General features: G+C 39.3%; 3 protein-coding genes across 8 annotated transcripts; 2 read left to right on the top strand and 1 right to left on the bottom strand.

Moving 5' to 3' along the window:
- Positions 1 to 170: 170 nt before the first annotated feature.
- On the bottom strand, positions 171 to 8,923 carry psg4 (pregnancy specific beta-1-glycoprotein 4). 2 transcript variants are annotated; one of them, XM_088084240.1, is made up of 8 exons: positions 7,709 to 8,923; positions 6,467 to 6,868; positions 4,617 to 4,928; positions 4,274 to 4,537; positions 3,148 to 3,420; positions 2,583 to 2,685; positions 2,333 to 2,498; positions 171 to 1,648 (listed from the first exon to the last, which is right to left on the bottom strand). In XM_088084240.1, the coding sequence occupies exons 1-8, from the start codon at positions 7,902 to 7,904 to the stop codon at positions 1,493 to 1,495; spliced, it is 1,872 nt and encodes a 623-aa protein (XP_087940366.1). In that variant the 5' UTR covers positions 7,905 to 8,923; the 3' UTR covers positions 171 to 1,492. The 2 variants fall into 2 exon arrangements, with proteins under 2 accessions (XP_087940366.1, XP_087940365.1); XM_088084239.1 differs by having other exon boundaries at positions 6,467 to 6,871.
- Positions 8,691 to 15,676, top strand: LOC121946249 (NACHT, LRR and PYD domains-containing protein 3-like). 3 transcript variants are annotated; one of them, XM_088084235.1, is made up of 8 exons: positions 8,691 to 8,804; positions 8,939 to 9,283; positions 10,171 to 10,245; positions 10,401 to 10,451; positions 10,570 to 12,373; positions 12,700 to 12,786; positions 13,139 to 13,306; positions 13,427 to 15,676. In XM_088084235.1, the coding sequence occupies exons 2-8, from the start codon at positions 8,956 to 8,958 to the stop codon at positions 13,758 to 13,760; spliced, it is 2,847 nt and encodes a 948-aa protein (XP_087940361.1). In that variant the 5' UTR covers positions 8,691 to 8,804; positions 8,939 to 8,955; the 3' UTR covers positions 13,761 to 15,676. The 3 variants fall into 3 exon arrangements, with proteins under 3 accessions (XP_087940361.1, XP_087940362.1, XP_042346680.2); XM_088084236.1 differs by having other exon boundaries at positions 8,942 to 9,283; XM_042490746.2 differs by lacking the exon at positions 8,691 to 8,804 and having other exon boundaries at positions 8,921 to 9,283.
- Positions 14,132 to 20,794, top strand: LOC121946250 (sialic acid-binding Ig-like lectin 14). 3 transcript variants are annotated; one of them, XM_042490747.2, is made up of 8 exons: positions 14,132 to 15,293; positions 16,418 to 16,510; positions 16,656 to 17,009; positions 17,143 to 17,454; positions 18,462 to 18,770; positions 19,364 to 19,448; positions 19,877 to 19,976; positions 20,055 to 20,794. In XM_042490747.2, exons 2-8 carry the CDS (start codon positions 16,435 to 16,437, stop codon positions 20,373 to 20,375), a joined length of 1,557 nt encoding a protein of 518 aa, XP_042346681.2. In that variant the 5' UTR covers positions 14,132 to 15,293; positions 16,418 to 16,434; the 3' UTR covers positions 20,376 to 20,794. The 3 variants fall into 3 exon arrangements, with proteins under 3 accessions (XP_042346681.2, XP_042346682.2, XP_042346683.2); XM_042490748.2 differs by having other exon boundaries at positions 16,428 to 16,510; XM_042490749.2 differs by lacking the exon at positions 16,418 to 16,510 and having other exon boundaries at positions 14,133 to 15,293.
- The last annotated feature ends 2,002 nt before the right edge of the window (positions 20,795 to 22,796 follow it).

Consider the following 22,796-nt stretch of genomic DNA (forward strand, 5'->3'; position numbering starts at 1 on the left):
TTTAGAAATCTCTAAAATCACCATTTATCATGAGCAGAAAATGTGAAATATGGTTATTCATGTTGGCAGTAGGGTTATGCATTTTCCCCCGGTCACTCATATAAAATATCTAAAAAAAAAAAAAAAAAAAAACAAAAGTCACAATGCAGTCACTTCCCTACTCTGATATATAAAGTATAGTCCCTTAGAAACATTTTAATAGACCATTTTTCATAGCACACATTTTGAAATCTTATAACAGTAAAATTACAGATGTAATCATCATTAATTGCAGTTCAAGTTCTCACATTCCTGATTTAACGGCAACTGTGTAAATTTAACAGTGGCGGTCCTTGTTTCCTAGTTTTTTAGGTCTAGCAACCAGATAACACTGTGCTGATCCCCAGGAGAAACTTCCAGACCAAACTAGATAAAGACACAAACAAGATAAAAACTAAATAAGGAAAGATACATTATAAATTAAATTCAAAATGTAATTACAGGAGTATAATATAAGTACAAAAAACTGCACAATTAACCAAATGAAAAGTTATAAAGAAGTTGTAAAATATTCATAAATTTTGCTTTATGTGGACTGATGTGTGGAAAAAAAAGACTTCAACCAAAAGTCCAGTTTCCTCTTTCTAATGTTGACTGTTCTAACTGGATCTTACTGTTGAAATTTTGCACTTACAGTAAATGGCTGTTCTATAAAAAATGGTGCGAAAAAGTAATAAAAAGTCGGCCACCTTTAGGTGTTACAGTTTTAGGGCCTTATTGTGCTTCCTTGACACTGGCAAAACTTACTGGGATGCTTAATAGAACAACGCCATTATTAGTGTTATTAATTACATATGTGCTCTTCCTGCAATGAGCGTGAGCACTGTGATACACTCTTTATGTATTTAATAAATGTTGCAGATTGTGTGACAGGTTGAGCTGCAGTCTTTCTTCCTTCAAAGGGAAAAAAGGGACAACATTGCAAAGCACAAGTTGGAGGAGCAGACAGAATTTGATTTCACTGGAGTTGTACCTAGTAGGATTTCATGTAACAATTTAATTAAATTGAACTTAAAAACACCACCTGAGGATCGCTTTGTGTTAACATGCTGTAGCTGCTGTTACAAATGCATCTGAAGCAGCAGGTGGTAAGACCAACTCAAATCGAAGTGCTTGTGTGCAAAAGTACACAAGACTGATTGAAAAAAAGCTCTTTTATCAAACCCTTTCATCTTTCATATTTAAAAAGAGATAGCACAAAGGCAGACCACAGGCAAACACTCAAAGAGTTCAATACAGAGATTAAAAGAGAGATAGACCACCACTAGCTCGTCAAAAGATCACACAGTGCACAGTTGTGAAATGCTGGTGAGATATATAGTAGATGTGGATTAACAATATATACAAATAACTGAGTGTTACATAAAGGATGTATTACCATCAGTGTCAGAATGAATCTGAAGTCTAATGTGAGTTTAATGTAGCAGGTGACTCATGTGACATCACAGTGAGCTCAGAGGATCTCCAAGTAGATGGCCGTCTCTGCGTCAGCCACAGCGGTACCCTGCACCTCTCTTGTGCCTCTCAGCCCTAAACCCACTTGTCTGTCTGTTCCACCACCTTCTCCCCCTCTCCTTCTCTCCCCACCTCTTCTGCCCATTGGACGAATCTAAAAAAAGAGACAGATGTTGTTAAATTATGCAAAGGAAAGACAAAGAGAGGGTAGAAATGCACAGCAACAATAATAGTAACAGCATAACCTAAAACAATAGTAATAGACACAAAAACTAATACATTTATTTAATTACTAAAATTAGTAATTTGCATGCAAATATTGTAGTTTATGTAAGTGACAATAACAATCACATGTGTATAATAATAGTGGAGGTATGCGCAATAGTAATGGCAGTAGTAGTTTATTCGGCACCTTCTGTTGCCAAGAGCACAATCACGGAGCCCATTGGCTATCAGTCTGATGGCTGGTGTTTGGTTTTTGCTCGACTGTCTTCAACATGGCGGCAGAGTCAAAAACTTTCACATTTTACAGCTTAACAGTACACTAACATGTTTCTAAAATCACCTGATGTGCAAAAAAGCCAATACAGTAACAGAATCTTGACTCATTATGACAAGCGCTGCCTAGTTTCACAAACTGGGATTAACATGATTGACAGCTGCGTTAGAGACTCCTCTGATTGTTTTTGTGCATGTAAAGTGGATCCTGACAAATGCCATTTGAGATTATCTGCCTCGTGAACCACTGCCAGTATATAGTGACAATTTCAGCAAATATGATGAAGTTATTTTTATGAAAGTTGCCAACTTTAGCTTTAAAGCTACGTTATTTAAATACCTGCTTAGTGTGGACAAAAAGAGGTGTGCAGTTCTGGTATACAAGTTGGTAGCTGCCGTTGGTGTAGATATGAGTCACTTCCGTGCAGTTAATGTAAAGGGGCATCTGATCCTGATAAATCCCCAATCCTTCAGGGTACACAGCTGGGCGTCGACTCAGGACATTTCTGAGAGGAGCAGAACAGGTATGTGAGACAAGGCAGTGAGACAAATTCGAGTTAACATTTAAAAGGCTGAATTGCTTCACATACTTTCCAGCTCTCTTTCTGCGGCAGTAGAGAGAAAGACACAGAAGGAATATGAGCAGGCAAATGGACGCTGCAGGAGTCACCAACCATAACAAAGGTACTGTCTCTGTTTATGGACAAAATTAGCAGCAGTGTATCAGCATACAGTGTAAAAGTATAATATAATAATTACTGTTTTCTCTTATAGCCATAGTTTAAACAACATATATTATAGTTTAACTTGAGGCCTTTTAGACATAGTGGTCATTGCTAAAGCTGGATGTAAATGCTTTACTTAGATAATCCACTATAAGATTTGCAAAAGCTTTTTAAAATGTAACAAATTCAGCACTGCAATAAAAAGAAATATGCAATGGACTGCAGCAAAGCTGTGCTCATAGTTTAGTAACGGCACAACAACATAGAATTTTCTTTGCAGCTTTAAGCACATATTCTCCTCTACTTATGTTTCAAAGCTGCAGGCAAGCTGCACAGATGTCTCAGCCCCATCCTTAGATCCGAGCAAATGAACAAGAGGCAGAGCTGTTGTCTTTGTCAATGTGGAAAAAAAACAGCATTTTGAGCACACCTTCACCTCCCTGCAGCAGCATCAGGGAGTCATTTCCTAGTGCGTTGAGAGCAAAGCAGATCACAGTCTGAGGTTTGTCCATGTGGCCCCTCAGAGTGGCTGTTAGCGTGTCACGCTCTGATGTTACCGACACGTTGTAATCGTGAGGTGGAACGGTACCATTCACGCTCCAGGTGACTGCTGGTTTGGGGTTGGAATTGACTGAACAGCTACACAGTAACTCAGAATCCTCCACAACACAGGTGGAGGAGAGCCGGAGGATGAGCGGTTTATCTGTAGGAGAGAAAGAGCACATTCAATCTTCATCTGAAACTCTATAACCTGATAGACTAAATATTTACCTAATGTTCTTCATTTTAGGAAATGCACTTATTTGCTTACAGGGAGTTTAGTGACATTAGAAGATCAATACCACTCTTGTGTGTGTGCGGTAAATATGAGGACAAAGCAAAGCCTGACAAAATGCACTTCTTGTAAAGCTCACTAATTAATTTATATATCTTGTTTATTTTGTACAAAAATAAGTGTTAAAGAAACAAATTTTACAGGGTGTTAAGTATCAGATAATTTCTTGACTGGGACCAGTAACTTCCTTGAGTCTCTGTTTGAAAGTTCATCTGACCAGTTGTTAGTTATGGCTCCATAGTAACTGTAGAGACATGTGAGTGTTTAATTGAAATTCCATAAAGAAGGTGAATTACCGTGTTTCCCAAAATGTCAAATGTTTGCTTCAAAGCCCTCATTCAGTGACATTATGGCTTGTAACACCTTTAAGAGCATTTTAACAAATTAAATCTTGTTTTTTTGCTGAGCTTTGTGGTTTAACTCCTCAACTTGCTGCAGTGATGGCAAAGTGTACTCCAGGCTGAGGTCAGTTCACCCTGACATCACTTTTGGGTGTGGTTACAGGTGTAATAGAGAACAACTCTCGCCACTCTTGGCCAGTTAAGAGGTGAAACAAACTTTCAACAAGACAGGGCAGTGTAACTCTGAGCTTTAGCCTGCTGTTACTATTACTCTTTGACAGCTTTGAAAACCCAACACATACAGGGAAGGCTTGCTGTCTAATAATCCAAATGTATGTGTGTATGGCCTTATGTGGTAGGTCAACAGGAAGTAGGATTACATTGTATGTTCAGTGGCGTGGGCCTCGACTCTCCTCGACCAATCAGGTTCTGTGCTGAGCAGCGGACCCTCATGTCTCGTGTCACGTTGACCACCCGGACTGTGTGTGTGCGCTGGTCGAGGTGCACCGTGCGGCCGTGCTGACTGTAGGACCAGCGGTACTCAGACACTGGGGGGTCAGCTTTACATGAGCAGACCAACAAGGCGCTACCCCCCTCCTGCACCATCAGGGACTGGACCTGAATCTTTACATCTTTTGGTGAAACTATAGAGCATAGAAAATAGAAATGGTTTTAGCGTAAACTCAGAAAAAAAACAAAGATACAAGTCAAAACTATACTTACATGTTACATGCAGGTCCTTTGAAATGGCCAGTGTTTTGACTCCTGGGTGGCTGACTTCACATCTGAGCCGGGGTTTCACCTGGTGTGACACAGTGAAGGACAGAGAGGCCAGTAACATCGGCCTGTGGGGCTCTGGGTGGAGTGTCTGGACCTCCCCAGGCTCGGAGCTGTTCAGCTGGGCTCCTCTCTCCAATCTCCACTGCAGGGCCGGAGGTCTGGAGGGGCAGTGATAGTTGACGGTGCAGTTCAGGGTGACCAGCTGTCCCTCAGTGGCAGACAACACACCACTGATGACCGGAGCCTCAGGGGTGTCTGTCAGTGAGGAAAATATCCATCATTACTGTGTTTTACAGCTGAGGTGTACTTTATTTTATTAATAATTCCACAAAAGCACAGTGCAGAATATCATATAAAGGCTGTTACTGCAAATTATTTGTCACCAAATTTTCATTTTTATGTAGGTTTAGGAATTATCTGACAACAGCCAATGTGTGATTGTGTATTTAAGGTGGATGCTTCCAAATTTCTTATTTTGGCTGTTTTACTTTTTTTAAATTTAATCTTTTTCATGATTGTTTCTTAAATTCATTAAATTAATCTTAATTTATTACATTTTGGATAAAATGTAAAAGTACTTGTCCACTATTGGGGTTCATTTTTTAAAATTGGTTCATTGGTTGTTTGCTGTGTTTGGCATGATGGAGGCCTGAAGGGATGTCATGCATTTCTGCACTTTGCAATTCAATAACCATTAAAAAAAATAGCTGTGTTTGGAATCACATACTAGTGTTTACCTACTACATACTTAATATGCAGATTACTTAAATGAAAGATAAGTCTGCCATTTCCTACAGACTTTTCACACGGAAGAATATTCAAGTACGACAGTCATAACGGCCTGTCTGACCCGGCCAGCAGCTCTCCTGTCTCTGAAATCATCGCAGCAAATTTCCAAACTGGCATTATTTGGATAAACTGACTTACTTTCTTACCTGAAAACTGTTAAAACTTAAGAAAGTACTATGCCAGTCGTTGTGCACTCGGAAGATAGACAATGCATTGTGGGGCAGTTCAGTATGTCCAGTAAGCTAACATCCCATACTCAAAAATTCTTGCTAATGTAATTTCTCACGTGCACAAAATCCACATCGTGTGCAGTGTGAAGTCACTACATAACATACACTTGGAACAAAAACCACCACTATTGGACAGCATGAATACAACTGCAAAATCAAACAAACCACTTTGAAAACGGTATAAACTCACACCTTCCACAGACGTCACAGATGCACCGCAACATCTTTAGCACGTCCAGGAAAACAAATAGAAGGCCAATACAAGATAATTTATGTAACACACATCAAACAGCACAAGATGCACATAGTGGGCTTTGCTGAATCAGACAAATGCACTCCATTTACACAAAAGACATCAACTTAACACATGCTGTCTCTGCTCTCCCATATAACGGTTCTGGAGAGAAGCAATAATAAGTAATAAGTAACCACCACATTATTGCTTTTCCTTTGTTGAAGCACTCCATTACACTCTGCAATCTGGATATACTCAACACTTTTTCAATTAAAACCAAAAAACCCCTACCTGTTGCCCTGTCTGTCACTAAGAAATCAATCCTACTAAGCTGAAAATCATCTCACAATAGTTGAATCTGCCAATAAAACAAATAACAATGGAACAAAAATCAAAAACAACTTTATGACTTAAGTAAAACCTATTCAGCAATGCCAAGGTCCGTCTGGCTGCCAGTTAGCCAGTGCCCTATTTATAACCCGAAAAATGGTATGCTTTATTAAGAGAAGAGAGAGGTGGCAGTTCACTCCCTCACTCACCCACAACATCCAGATTGAAGCTCCTTGGCTTCCCCCAGAGTAAGTCTTCCCCTCTCTTCAGAGCGATCTCAAACATCCGTGAGTCATCCTGGCTGATCCTTTCTATCTTCACTGAGCAGTCTCCATCTGCAAGTCGCCCAAAGAGGGTTATTCGGCCTTGGAAATCCCGGCTCACTTGATCTCTGTCCTCACTGTTAAAAGCAGTGCTTCGGAGCGGGAAGAAGTGGCCCCCGCCTCTGAACCTCAGCCGGACGTCCACCCTCTCCTTCCTCCCCTTGAGAGAGTGAGGAGCACGAGGAGTGAAAGAGCAGGGAATCACCACACAGGAGCCCACCAGTGCTTGGACATGGTCAGGGACTGAGGGCACAGGAGAGACAGCCTGGACCGTCCTCCACACAGTGGCTGCTGTGACAGAAAACAGAAAATATTTTTATTTTTAATTTTTTTTTTACTAATACACAAGATCTGATGTTCGAGTTCAAATCACAGAAGACAGTGGCCACTCAGACATCGAATTGTGCCTCATAATTTTGATGTTCATGTCTCGTGTGTTTGATTCTTAGTTTAACTTGACCATTATGAAACCCAAAGACAAGTCCCAGAGTTCATGGCCGATCAAAAAGTTACAATGCTCTCACAAGTGTAACCAAATTTATCGTTGAGATCTTCAAGAGAGGTTATCATAAATAATTAATTTTAGTTTAACAAAGTCAGAGCTGATGTATTTAGCTGCACTGTCTGCAAAGGCATGATATGACCTAGAACAATTTCGCCATAGATGTATATTTAGAAAAGGGAAGAAGGCAACTGCACTTTTGGCTCTAGAAAATCTACTACTACTGAAGTTTTATATTAAGTGCGTTTTATGAAATCAATACTTAAAAATCCGAGTTATCTTGATTATTCCAGGAAAAACTTGCATATGTGTTTTTTTTTTAACATTGTAATCGACTTCATGGAGATATAAATGATTTTATTAATAAATAAATGGGTAAGTAATTATTAAATCAACAGAAATCATACTCATCTGTGAATATAATGTAATCATCCACTGCAGTATATTCTGCTGGAGACATTCACAGAAAAAAACATGAATAATTTCTCCATCTCTTGCAATAATAATTATGGTAATGATGGAGATATCAGGGGATAATTTAATGAGCTTAACATGACTGAATAATGAATAAAATTAATACAAAAATTTGAAGCTAATGCATTTCTGAAATTATTTAAATTACTTACCAAAAATCAGAGGACACACGAGGAAGACAGTGTCCACATGCATGACTGCAACCCAGCTCTGCCAGCACAGACAGAGGAGAGGATGGACAGAGGAGCAAAGAGGGGGAAGTTGGAGTGTTTCATTGTGCTGCTGGACTTTACTTTGATCCCCCATCTTAGGCTTTCTATTTCTTAAATCTTTGCTTATTACAGTCATTACATATTAATGCCTTCATTTTATAATCAGCAATGGTAGTTTTCAAACTTTGCAATTATTTCAACATTTCAAATAATTCAAATACTTATTTAAGTTGTGGAACCAGTAATTGTTTGGAAAGAAAGACCTCAGCAAGTATCTGTGAGACAACACATGACAGTGGGTGAGTCACTCTCATGCTGTCGGTCATTTCCTCAAAGGTCCTAACAACTGCATGTGTTCCTTTCTGATCTCCTGTGTCTACACAGACACGTCCTAACCAAATCTCCGACAGAGATAAAAGTGATACCGATAAAAGTTCCTCAGAAAGTTGAATAAAACTGATTAATGATTAACTGTTCTGCCCGATAGTGATTTATAAGATGATAAGTGTTGTGTCAACAATAAATATCAGCCAGTGTAAGTAGGTCATTGCAGTTATATAAGATGTTGGAGGCAAAGAGTAAAAAGTATCAAGCTTTAACTTTTGCATTTTAACAGGACGCTGTTAAGACTGCTGGTCAAAGCAAAAACAGCTTTAAAAATATAAGACTGTTACAGTCGGTTTCATGTTTCACCGTTGCATTGGATTTGGAAGTCAAAATATGTAGTAAAAATGCACAACAGTTTGATATTTTTCTTCCTATTGTGAGTTACTTCGTAATAACTTGAGGGGACTGGCATGTTTTCTGCAAGATCAAAGAAAAGCGATGAATCAGAGGCAGGGACAAAGACTTCAACACTTTGAACTATGGACCCTTTGAATGGTTGTTTGGATTACAGCCTAAGTCACTGCTCTCCGCCTCCGTGCACCTTAAGACAGTACACAAACAGCTCTCCTGCACATACACGAAACTACAATGGCAAAAATAGACGAGAGATAAAGCTACACTGAACATAACAACAAAAGATTTTTTTAAGGTAAGTTTTCTAATCATTGAGCATGGGATTATTTGGGCACAATTCATTACTGTTCTGTACTTTCCAAATTGTAGGCTTTTAAAAGTAAGTTATTAGCATGACGTCTTGATATGTGCTTATGTCATGCTCCATAGCAGTTTTTTGTGAAGCCATGAACTCAGCACAGCAACTGCTCCGGTCTCAGAGAGACTTGCTGCTGAACTGGACTCTGGACCATCCAGCACCCTTGCTGCGTTGGCTGCGTGATGCTGAGGTGCTTTCCCCTGCCCACTACCTGTCTTTGCTGGAGAGGTCACCTTCAAATGCTGTGGCCCAGGCTCTGGAAATGGTGTGTGCCACTGAGGAGAACAGCCAAAAGTTCCTGCAGGTGCTGAGGGAGGTGCAGGATTATTACTGCAGAGATCTGCAGGTCTGGGTGGAGAGACACTGCAGGAACGATGTCATCTGTAAGCCAGCGCCTGAACCTGTAAAGGTTGAAGGTAAGGTTGCTTAAACACACTTATGATGATTTTAAATATTTATTTTTCTATTAAACCGGTGCATTAAAAGTTTAAGGAAAGACAGACATGATATAAATCAAGTTTTACTGCCTGAATAACAGGTGTGAGAAGATTATTAACAGGGCACAATCAACTGTAATGTCTTGGCCAGTAATCAGGGTTCAAATGTGCAACTGCTTCACAAGAAAAGTTATACCAATCAACAAAATAGTGACATTTAATTTACACCCCAACAATGCAATTTTAGCAATGCCACCCCCCTCACAATGTGACTCTCATTAACTTCAAATTTGGAAAAAAAAAATCTATCATAGCATATATCAATATGCTCTACAAAAAACCCTCTTGGACCTTTAGCAGTCTGCCATGATGGATATTTTTCATAATGTGGAAAAACAGTAATATGAATAAACTTTATTGGATTCTGATTCTATCAACACCACATTTAGTATCCAACATTGTGGGACTGAGATACACAACTGCACTATGAATGAACAAGATTTGTAATAACAAAAAACATGGCTGCCATCAATCAAAGACTGCTCACAAAGGGCTGGGCTTAGCAGTGAACTGTCCATTACAATTCACCAGAAATGTTAGTTTATATCTTCAGCATGTATTGTCGAATAAGCCTACCAAAGCATTTTGAACTTGACCCAAAGGGGGCATCACAAATATCACAAAACATATACTTCCACCACTGACAACAATGGCATTAGTCTCACCCGTTCCACTGTTTAATGTCACGATGCCAGACAAATAAATTAATTTGAACTCAGTTATTTAAAGGTTTGGACTCATGCAACTATGTAATATCATATGCATTAAATGCTGTATTTATCTTATGAATCATTTGATACCCACAGAGAAGAAGCCTAAAGGCCTTGCTAAACTGTTTAAAGGAAAAAGCAAAGGATTTACCCTGGCTACTGATGTTCAAGGTATGGCTTTATAAACTTATAATAAATTTGATTTGTGAATATTAAATATTATTTTGAAGGTTTCCTTTTCGTGTTAAAAATAACACAAGTACAAATACTCAAACTGTTCCCATGTTTTGAAAATGCATTCAAGTAAAACGGTCTTCATTATGCAGCTAAAGAAGAACTGAAACCTAGCAGGAGCGTTAAACTGGCCAACCTCCGAGGTATGACAGTCTTTTAGGTGAAATGAAGAAGATTTGTCAAAGTAGTTATCTTCTAGAAAACTGAAGAGTAATTCAAATTTATTGACAATATATTTCATCTTGCTGTCTTTCATTGTAGTTCCCATTTCTGCCCATAAAACAACTCTGCTGAAACGCACAGAGCAGTTAAAGTGTTACTCAGAGGGTGAGGGAGTGGCTTCAAACTCAGCTTCTCACATCGAGATCCGCTACACTGACCTTTTTGTGACAGAGGATGATGACTTAGTCGAAAGCAGTCAACACGAGTACTTTGACCTTGCAAGCAGACGAGCTCGCATCTACGTCCATCAGGCTTGCCAGCGCATCCGACCGTGCCATTTATTGGAACCCCAAGGACCATCAGGACGTCCCCCCAAAAGGATTAAAGTGAAAGGCATTGCTGGTATCGGAAAAAGCGTAGCAGTACAGAGGTTAGTCTATGAGTGGGCGATTGGGAAGAACATGCGTGAATTCACCTGCATTTTTGACCTGCGCTTCAGAGAGCTCAATCTGATTGAAGCGCCACTGAGCTTATTGGAGCTACTTGGAGAACGATTCCGGTACTTGAAAGCAGCTCTACCTGATCTTTTCACCTCACCAAGCTCTTTGCTCTTCATCCTAGATGGGTTAGATGAGTTCAAATTCCCGCTGGTCTGGAACAGTCCTAACAAAAACATTGACATTCAGTCGAAAGTGCCAGTGTCAGAGCTAATGGTGGCTTTAATCAAGGGAAGCCTTCTCCCAGAGGCATCAGTCATTCTTACAACAAGACCATCTACTGAAGCTCCCAAGCGTTTCTTCCAGAGATGTTGTGTGGTGCTGGGCTTTGAGGAGGACCAGGTGAAGGAATATACCACCAAGTTCTACAAAGACAGAAAAGTTGCTGAGAAAGTCTATAATTACATCTTGAGCAATGACAACCTTTTTGTGCTGTCCTTCATCCCTCTTTATTGCTACATCATCTGTACGGCTATGGCCGAGTTCTTCTCTTCAGGAAATGAAGATGTTGAAGATTCTCTGGAGCTAAACCCACCGAGAACAGTCAGCGAGGTTTACTTCTGCTACCTGTTTACGGCAGTCAAGCACCATGCACTGAGGGGGAGTGCAGAGAGAAACACCCCAAGATCTGAGGTTCTCTCACTGGCAAAGCAACAACTGACAAACCTGGGAAAACTGGCTTATGAAAACCTCCTACAGAAAAAGATCATGTTCAGCAGAGCAGATCTGGAGAACTATGGTGTTACTCCTGCAGATCTTCAGAGCACCTTTCTCTGTCACATCCTCCAGCCTCTCAAAGAGGAAACAGTGGAGATGTATTCGTTCTTCCACTTGACTGTTCAAGAGCATCTGGCTGCCCTCTACTGTGCAATCAGTCTCTTCAGTCAGGAGGACATAATCCAAGCTTTGGACTTCTGGTGCTTTGGGCTACATCCACCATCCTCCAGAGCTGCACCCCTGCAAAACACAGATCTCAACATGGACAAGCTGGAGAGCCTTCAGATGTTCACACGCTTCTTCATGGGAATGCTCCGAGCTCGGCTAGCAGGTCAGTTGGATGGCCTTGTTCTTTCCTCCATGGAGCAACTGGATGGCATCCCTGCCAGGCTGGGTTTGTGGTTCCAAGACCAGTTTAAGGGTAGGGAGCTCAAAAACCAGGCAGCCCTCAATCTTCTCCACTGCCTCATGGAGTTTCACATGAAGGAAGCAACCAGCATGGCAGCACCAGAGATCAAAAAGCTCAACCTGTTTAAAATGAAGCTAAGTGTTGTGGATTGTGCAGCCATGCACTACGTGCTGCAGTTCTCTCCACACAAGCTGCAGGAGCTCAACTTAGGTTATTCCAACATCGGAAACCGAGGACTGAACAGACTGGGGCCAATCCTCCACCGCTGTGAATCTCTCTAGTGAGTAACTGACTTTAGATCAAACATTCAAATAGAATTGACAATATACAAAGAAAACAAGTCTGTTTTGAATTTCTAGTGTGGCCGATGCCTTTTTGTGCAGTGTGTATCTACTCCTTTTGACAGCATGCTTGTCTGACTGACTGTTAGCTCAGTGATAGATAGGCAACCTTTGTGTCCCCCCAGTATACCTAGCCCTCTGTTTAATACATGATGGGACTGATTCCAGCCCCCCTGAAAGCCTCAGCATAATACACATTCTTGAAAAAGTGTCAACAGACTGCCAAAAATAATGTTGATCTAATGTTTTTCTTCCTTTTTTTCAGTTTGAGATACAACTGCCTGGATAAGCAGGCTGCTATTTTAGAGTCTGCAGTCTTGAAGTCGAATGAGTGTCAAGTGAAGAAGCTCTTGTAAGTTATTTCAGTGTATTTATTACAGCTAAAACCACACAGAATGTGTTTTAACAACAGAAACAATGACTGAAAACCAGCAGGGATACTGAGGCCTATAATAAGTGTTAATAATGAGTATTAATTGTCACACTTTTGTCAGTACATCCCAGCTATATGTAACAATAATTCTTAGTAATATGATTAACCTATTAATATGATCTAGATGCATAGTCTGGATGTGTTGTCTCAACAAAAAAATCAAAACCTTTTCATCTATTCTAGAGACTTTCTTTTAGGGGACTGAATGCAATGCTTTTTAGGACTTATTCAAACCTTAACTGTAACACAGTTCCTCTTCTCATTCATATAGTATGTGTGGCAATAACCTGGGTCCAGAGGGCATTTTGGAGCTGTGGAACGCTCTGGAGCACAACACGACTGTGGAGGAACTCTATCTGGACATCACCGGCATCACAGAGCGAGGAACTGAAAACATTGTCCACTGCCTCAGCAAAAACACCTCTCTGAAGACACTGACGTAAGACACCAACTTCTGCTTAGTGTTCTCAATGTTAGGATATATTGAAACACTGCCATCTGGTGTGAGTTAATGCCTTGGCACAATGACAACTCAACAGGTTATTTTCTCCTTTGTCAGCATTGTAGGGAATGACATTGGAGAGGTAGGGAGGAGGAGGCTGAGGGAGCTGGAGCAACATCGACCGGGACTCCGGATTATTGCAAACTTCGTGGAAGACCTTGGATTACTTCAGGCCTACCTGGACTGGGTGGAGGAGATCCGAGCAGACAGAGACCAGATGGACTCAGTGAAGAATGCAGATGCCCTGCAGTCTGTGCTGAAGGGGCTCCAGGTGGCAGGAGAACAGGTGGAGAAAGGAGAGAACGCTGAGAAAGCCAAGGAGCTGCAGCAGAATATTGTAGAGTTGCTAAAGTCTTCTACAAACCTGAGCGGAGGAAGACAAGTTATTTAGCAATTTAAATGTAATGGTTAGAGGCTCCATATAAAGTAGCAGATGCTTTCACAGCATCCACAATGAGTCAACAAATACGCTGACTTCAATCTGTAAAAGTGGAATTCATATTGATCCTAATGGTGTACTTCTGCTCATCAGAACCCTCTTCAACAACTCCGAAAACACACTTAACACTGTTTAATCAGCTTGATTCTTCACGACAAATCTGATGAGAATTTAACAGAACTTTAAACTGATGACATGTTTCAGATGTCCATCCGCTAAGTTCTGTCATTAATGTCAGAGACTCCAGCGTCTGGCTCCAAGCCCTTGACATAAATTGTTAGACACAATATATGGGTGGGGGGTGGGGGGGGGCTGTCGCTTGCTCAAAACTGAACACAATGATGCATTCAGAGAATGATGTATCAGTTCTGTTTGTGGTCTCACAGAACTCAGATATAAAACATGATTAAATACGACGGATTTTATTTCCTTTAATAACTGTGATTGCTGTTGGAGAACTTTGTACGCAGGACTACATCTCCCAGATTCCAAATAAGTATAGGTGTAAGATTTCTGTTATTGTCACATCTGTTTGTTCATAAGAAATAGATCATTCTTGCACTTAATTGACCCAAAACTGAAACAAACCTATTTGAAATATTTCACATTTTGACAAACAAATGTATTTTTCATGTTTCTCTTAAAACAAAGCCCAGATAAATTGTAAAACATGAATCATCAGAATAGATGTTGGTATTGTGTTTCAAATGTAGCTGATATATTAAAACTTTACATTTCAATTTTTACTGTTTATGTTGTGAAAGCTCAGTGTTTAATGTGTGCTTAGGTTTGAGCACAAAAAGCAACTGGTTAGGGTTAGAAAAACATGTTTTGACTTAAATTTCCAGTTTGGTACAAACACTATAGCTACAAACACCTGTCGTTAAAAATGACCCATTTTTGTTGGTTTTAAACAGTGGTCTGCTGCTGTGTGCTGCTTGGCAGCCACCTGGCCTTAGTGTCACACCAGCCACAATCCCCCTCACTTCTTGATAAGAAACATAGCTCATATATGTGTAATCTGAACGTCATAAAACATATTAATGTAACATATCTGTGGTTAGCAGAAAAGCACAATGCCAATGTCTTAGATCCAAAACAATGATTTGATTTACAAATACCTGACATAGTACATCAAGAGAGGCTGGCAAAAGTCAACAGAGTGAGAAGTTAATGTTGACTCTTGTTTGCAGACATTCAATAGCAGTGAAGTACAGACTGTTCTGAATGTTGACTTCCACTGGCTGTTATGTTTTTATAACTGAAAGGACACTGATGGCAGTAGAAAAAAATGACATTGTCATACTAGTTGAACACTAGCTCACCAGTGGAAAATGTCCCGCAAAGATATGCCACCTCCTTGCACTTGTGCAAGTTCCTCATATTCAAAATAATTTCTACAAGCTCTCTGAAAAGTCAACCTCACTTCTGAGGAACTTTACCTCGACTTCGTACATCTATCTGCGAAGCAGACCTGATTAAAACGTAAGTCATTCTAACTTTAATGACAAACATGAATAAGTCAAAATTTAAGATTGAAATAGCAGGATTTTTTATGAAAGAGTTAGTTTCACTGGGCTTTAAATGTGTCATCATCTATTTGTAAATTTCGAAAGGAAAGCACAGGCACATTCACAGATGGTCACTGAGATCAAAGATTCTATTTTGAAATTTTTAACTTGTATTGATTGTGTATTTTTACATTGTTTGACAGTGCTCGACAGTATTTAGTTAATTAACAGTAATTTAAAATAAAAGAGCAAAAACCAAATATTGTGTGTTTGTTTCAGCATATCACTTTTTTGTTAGCATTTTATCATGTTCTGCATTCTGCCAAATAAAGACAAGGTGTTGTCTCAGTTGTGAAATGTGTAACAAACAGCTATTTTTTTGCATATCAGTTAAGGATTCTTCCCCATTTTAGAGGGACTTTTTCATCTCTACAATTCAGAAGGTCACACAGAAATGTCTTAACAATATTGACCTTTGAATGAATATTACTGTGATCGAACTTTAATAGAGACTCTGTCAAATCTGCAACAATTGGTTTTAAAATGACCATTTATTTAGGTGCTGGGTATGTGTTCTAGTTGCAGCGGCTCTGGGTTCAAGACTGACCAATGGCTCCTTGCTGTTTGTCATCCCCATTTCCCATCATCCCTCTAGCTGACCTATAGCATAAAGCCATAAAGCCCCCAAAAATAACATTTAAAATAACCACTTATTAATTTAATTGTTCAGTTTTTCATTTTTACAAGTAATTATTTTCAAAGTAGAAACCTATTACTCTTTTTCCTTAAATAAATAATAAGTGCACTGCATCGTCCCGCCTTATAGAGCTCCTAACAAATTACATAAAACCCATAATATTTACATTGAATAGGATTTAGCAGAAAAAAGTCAGTGTCTTACTTAAATACTATTGCTGCTTTCCACCACGATTTAAAAACTCGGTTAAAAAAAACCAAAAAAAAAAACCAACAATGGTGATCTAAGAGCTTAAATATCACATTTGGCACCGGCCTTCAAACCACCCCTAGTCTGAAGATCATATTACTTTAAGGATGAAATGTATCAAATATGTGAACTGTTTCATCTCTAATCTTCAGATTATTTTAGATTGTAGATGGCATTTCTGCCTCTCAGGGCAACAGCCATGACGGGGGCTTTGAATGTCCTTTTCATTGCCTGTTTGCTGCAAGGTGAGTTTGCGTTAATTTATACATGGACATATGACTTCTTTACAAAAATAACAAAAAGTTAAACAAAAAAACTTGAGAAAGACATGTGAGTAGCACAGTGACCTCATTGGTGTAACCTGTCTTATTCAAAATGTGTGTGTTTCAGGTACCCTGTGTGGAGAGTTCAGAACATTTATGCCGAAGACTATTGAGGTTCTCAGTGGATCATGTGTGACCATCCCCTGCTCCTTTGACATTGAAGACAAATATAAAACAAACTTAGATAACACATGTAAAGCAATATGGACACATGATAAAAAGACTGTTGTGTTTGACAGCAGCAATCCTCAACAAACTCCAATAAAAGGAAATTTCACAGGAGACTTAAAACAAAAAGACTGCACCACAACCCTGAACAACATGAAACCTGCTGACAGCAACACATATAACTTCAAATTGGAATGTGACAGTGCACTGAGATATCATTTTGTTCAACAAGTCTTGAATATTGTAGTCAATGGTAGGTTTTAAAGTCCACTTACTTACACTTAAGTCATCCCCCTAACTGCTTTAACCTCATTTTGCATTTACTGCATTTGGCAAACAGTTAACAAATAACTGTTTATTAAATGACTTATGTACCTTCTCACCAGCTCATCTACCCAGACCCACTCTGAGTCCGTCCACGCTGGAGGCGAAGGAGGGAACCTCAGTGAGTCTGAGGTGCTCTGCTCCAGCTCCCTGTCTGTCTCATCCTCCATCTCTGACATGGACCCCCAGGCTGGGTGACAGTCAGGAGACACTGCAGGAGAATCAGGACAAAACTCAAGTCCAGACCTCTGTAGTGACCTTCACTGCTTCTCACCTCCATCATGGACAGACAGTCTCCTGTACTGCCACCTACAACAAACAAGATGGCAGCAGCAAGTTCGCTGTTATCAAAAGTTTCACAGCAGATATATCATGTGAGTTCATTTGTTAGAATAAGATTGATCCATAGAATTGTAAAATTTTGAAACTTCTGTTTTAAGGCAACAATGGTGCCCTCAATTTTTTTTCACAGGGGTGGCCAGATAGGGTGGCTGAAAATCGATATATATATATTTATAAATATATATTTATTTTTTATTATTTTTTTATTTTTATTTTACAGCTATATTACTTATTTTCTGATGCATATAGACTCATATCTCTACTTTTCACATTTTAAATTCTACAGCAAACCTGTTTTAATGTGTTATGTTTGTTAGGCAATTTATTGTTCTTCAAACAGGCTGGTTGTCCTTTTCTTACAATGACAAGTAAGCAGCTCAACTTGAAAGAGTACAATGATTGTAAAGAACAAAACATTTACTGAGAACAAGCCCTCTTAAGTACAGGGAGACTTGTGGGTACCCGTAGAACCCATGTTCATTCAGATATTTTGAGGTGAGAGTCCAAGGGACCCCTTTGAACATGGTCCATGCCAGTTGATCCCTTATAAAAATTTAGCTGAACTTTGGAGCGTTATTTAGCCCTCCTCCCTATGCCAATGGATGGTATGGAAGCCTTACTCTGTACCACTACAGAGTAAAAAATAACTGCCCAAAAAATAACTGCACCACAGACTCTTAAAGACAGCAATAGTGGCCTCAAATTGTGAGGCCATGCCCCCCTGACATCCTCTTGGGGGCACCCCTGTGAGGAATAACACACACAAAATAAAAGCCATGAAATTAAATGCATTTTGAACAAACTTTACACATTTTTGAATCAAATGGTCTTTACAATAACTATGGGTCAAAGTGGCTATAAAGAATTATTTGGTACAAATAAGGATGAAAATTTGATGATAGTGTCCTCTGACCCCCACTTCCATTAAATGTTTACCATTTCTTATAGTAATACATATTTTCTTGTATTATTGCAAACATATCCTTCCCTACAATACAACTCTGCTCAGCTCTTAGATTTTATTTCTTTTTCTTTACAGTTGCTCCTCAGATCTTGCTCTCATCTAATTGCACCAAAGCTGCAGCCCAGCTCACCTGTTCCTGTGAGACTGTGGGAAACCCTTCTCCTGCTTTACAGTGGTATCTGGATGGGTTACCTCTCAATAATTCAGAGAAGCTGGTTATCAGCTATGAGCCTCTGAAAAACACAAGCCTGAGGAGCATCATCACAGTGAATCAACTGCAGGAGAGGGATCTTTCCACTTTGATCTGCCATAGCTCCAACTCTCTTGGATCTGCCACTCTGCGCTTTTTTGTCTACAGCCCTGAGCCTCAAACATCTGCCGAAAGTAAATGTCTGTCTTTGTACAGAAAACAAGTTTTATTGATTAGTTAGAGATTCTCTGAATCTTTTAAAATTCTGATGAACTTGATCTATATCTGCATCATATCTCTTTTTAGTGATTTTGCTGTTCAGTTTTCAGACTGACCTCCTTGTAAGCTCCTGACTGTTTTGCATACTGTAGTGGAGATACATGTAAGAAAAGTGTCTGTAGAATTAACATCCAGCATGTCTGAGATGTATTTGTCAAACTTTGATTCACTCCAACACATTTATTACAAATAACATGAACATTTACAACACAGCCTTTCTGTTTCGACCTGCACAACTACTCCCAAGACTACATAATGACACAGTTAAAGGAGAAAAAATAGCTAAAATAGAGCATATGTTTAAACTACTGTTAATTTCTTAGAGGTTACATTTTTATTCATCTTCTGCAGTACTTTTATATACTACACCAATTTATGTTGTAATATAAACCCTAAAAACAAGCTTCATGTATATGTCCAAGCACACTTAATCTAAAAAATATAAAAAATACTCAACATATTAATGCCTCTGACTAACCTTGATAATCTCCTTTTCTCTCTTGTACAGCATGTTCAGGTCAAGTTTTGTTTCAACTCTTCATCTCAGCACTTGGTATAGCGCCACTATTATGTGCTCTACTGTTTGCTTTCAGGTAGGTAACAGTTTGGGACACTGTGAATGTAGTACTGGTAAAGACTCTATGCAGTGTTTTAAGCTTTAACTGCTCTATGAGTGTACTAAAAAGTTGTCCAAAATCAATGTTTAACATTGTCAATCTGAAAACACAATATAATGAATACATTTCATGAAAAAGAATTTAGATTCAAAGCATAGTGTTAGTCAACAACAAGTTGGGTTTCCAGGAAAATGTAGTGCAAATATTTACAAAATTTTCAGAAAACCATCAAAAGAAAATTGAATTTATGTGCCTGTCTCTGTGGAGCTATGTCTGGTATTTCATGGGTCTTTTGAAAATCTGAATGTCATCAATATTCATCAGCAGCTGTATTGTATAAGTGCTAACTGAAAATGTACTTAATATGAGCACCAAATAAAAAGGATAATGTGTCCTTCTGTTAGATTTTGCAGGCATCAGAGGACTGGCTGCCAAAATCCTACAAAGACTCAGAGCACAAGTGACACCAGCTCAGTTGTGATGACAACTGAAAATGAAAATAAGGTAAAGACCTTTTCATAATTTGGGTATAAATAAGGGATAATCTAAGAGAATAATTTTGCCACATGTTTTTTATTTCAGGTGTCTAACACAGAGGAGGAGGATATTTATGTCAACACCATTACAATGAGAGAGTCAAATATGCCAAATACTCCTCCGGAAAGTCAACAGGTTGTAAGTAAAAGCTCGGTGAAGAAGAATGAGGAAGACAGCGACCTGGTTTACTCTGAAGTGATGTGGAAGAGCAATAAGAAGAAGGGAGAACACAACAGGAATCATGTGAGCTATGCACTGGAGATGGGGTGGCCATATGAAAAGACTGAGACTGGAAAAGATGCAGAGACGACCATGTGTAGTGAATATGCCCAGGTTCATTTTAGAGACAAGAATATTAACTTATAAAAACCTTATAATTTCTATGATCATTTTTGTATCAGCGGTGGTGGTTTTAGTAATGACTATGGATTGAATTTTATCATTGGTGTTTAGTCCCTAACATACACAGGAGTCATTTCTAAAACACAGTGCAAACTAATAAGCACCACAAAATTGACAAGTCTAAGGACCAATGGGTCTATAAATTGGATTTTAAAATGAAGCAGTGTTAATGATACAGTTTTCCCTCTGTATATGACAACGAAGCTAAATGACAGTTCTGTGCTCAGTTTAAGCTTGTTTAAGTGTCTGGATAAGATGCTCTGACAGATGTTCAAATATTATAACAGTGTTTTCCTGAGTATTTTTTTTAATTCAAAACTTGCTATTGGTCCAGTGTGTGTGCTTACTGCCTTTCATAAATAAAGTTGCTTCCTCAAACTCTTCCCTTGGGAACATGAGTGTGAAATATCTCTACTGTCCTCTCAAAGTTATTGCCTTCCATAAACAGAGATTTGCTTCTCCAAAACATCAAATTTGTTATTTCTAAGTGATGTGATGGATGCACCATTGCTACAAGTGTTTGTTACATTTATTATTCCTTAAAGAGTTACCAGTTAAATTAACTGGTAAGATTTAAGATTTATGCCATTTCTAATAAATGTGTAAATCTTAGTGAGAATTATGTCTAATTGTGATTGCAATAAATTTTGTTTTACGAACCGGGACACTTTAAAAAAGTTTAATGTGATGTGATGCGATGTGATGATTTATTTGAGTAACCTTTTCATAATTTTGATAGAATATAAAATATTAGCCCTGAATGTGAATTTCTGGGATGATTATCAGACAACTTCACTGAAGGAATTCCTGCTTTTTTTAGGCTGAGACAATAGTGCATTTGACATTTTGAATCACTCACTAAGTAACCTCACCAAACACTGCTTTGAATGGCAACTGCCTTCACAGAGAGGGGAACAGAAAACACTGCCAACTGCTTCAGCAAAAATACCTCTAAAGACAATGACCCTAAAGGAAAATAAACAAGCTCATGCTCAGTGCTGCAACATGAACATGATGCCATCTAGTGTCTGTTAATGGTCATTTCTTTCATTGTCAGCATACTTGAAAATTAACTCACAGGGGCAGGGGGAAGGAGGGAGAGGAAGCAAATACGAGCAAAGCTCTGGCTTCAGGCCTACCTGAGCTGGAAAGAGAAGATCCACGCTGAGTGGGACAAGATGGATTTGAAGGATGCAGAAGAGCTGAAGGAGGGAGACAGGATGCCGAGCAGCTCCAGATAAATTCCCGTAAAGATGGCAAATTCATGCAAAGATCTGATTCAAGAAAAATCACCATAAGTATTTATTCATTTGCTGTTGTGACATATTGATAATTCTGAATTTATGCCTTGACAAAGCTGTTTCACAAATTAACACATCTAAAGACAACAGTGGTTTGTTTTGTTTTCAATCCAAGGCTGAAAGCAGGGCCGGCTCTTGGCATAGGCGATATAGGCGGTCGCCTAGGGCGCCATCTGCTGGAGGGGCGCCGCCACACCGCCAGCCCCCCTTGGCCTTGAGGGAAAATAATAATAAAATAATAATTTTCTATGCCCACTGGCGCCCTCACTTAGTGTTTTCTGTCTAGAATATATATATATATTAACATTACAAATAAATAAACAGTGACATGTTCCTTAATTATGTGTGAGCACGTGATGTGTCGTTATTGGGTGCGGAGGTGCGGGTTATTGTTAGGACGCCTAGGGCACCAAATTGGGTAGAGCCGGCCCTGGCTGAAAGTGCTCAGACCTTGATGATCCTACCTCAGATAAATGCATGCCGCTGTTTGTTTCCCGTCCCAAATAAACAGTTAACATTGTTATTTAAAGCATGAACACGGTCGTCATGTAAACATCCAGCCAGGATGTTTTTATGTGGACCACAAGTCATTTATGTGTCAATACACAACCAAACCTTAATCACAGAGTTGACATAAAGCTAACACATATTTTCCACCAGTGATTCAGCTTTTGATAGCGGCGTCAGATCACAAAACACTTTTTTGTCATTCTTGAGGGCATTGACAAACACAATATATAATTAAATGATTTGGAGAAAAAGAACCATCAGCATGTCTGAACCCCAATTTGCCACGATTAGTGATTACAACAGGATGCAGATAAACAATGCAAAGCAACACAGCACTGCAAAAGACGTGATGTTTCAATTTGGGGCTGCAACAACGAATCGATAAAATCGATTATAATCGATTATTAAATGTGTTGGCAACGAATATCGCTTTGTTATGTCGCGCAGTTATTACTCACTGCTTCTCTAGCAGGGCCTGGAGCGTCAGGAGCGTCTCAGCTGCGTCTCAGCTGCATCACATCTAGAGAAACAGTGGCGCTCCGATTTTTTACGCGTGACGCGCGTATGTTAGCAG

This window comes from Plectropomus leopardus, chromosome 11 (genome assembly GCF_026936395.1).
Source record: "Plectropomus leopardus strain MGB_pleo_1.0 chromosome 11, ASM2693639v1, whole genome shotgun sequence".
Lineage (NCBI taxonomy): Eukaryota > Metazoa > Chordata > Actinopteri > Perciformes > Serranidae > Plectropomus > Plectropomus leopardus.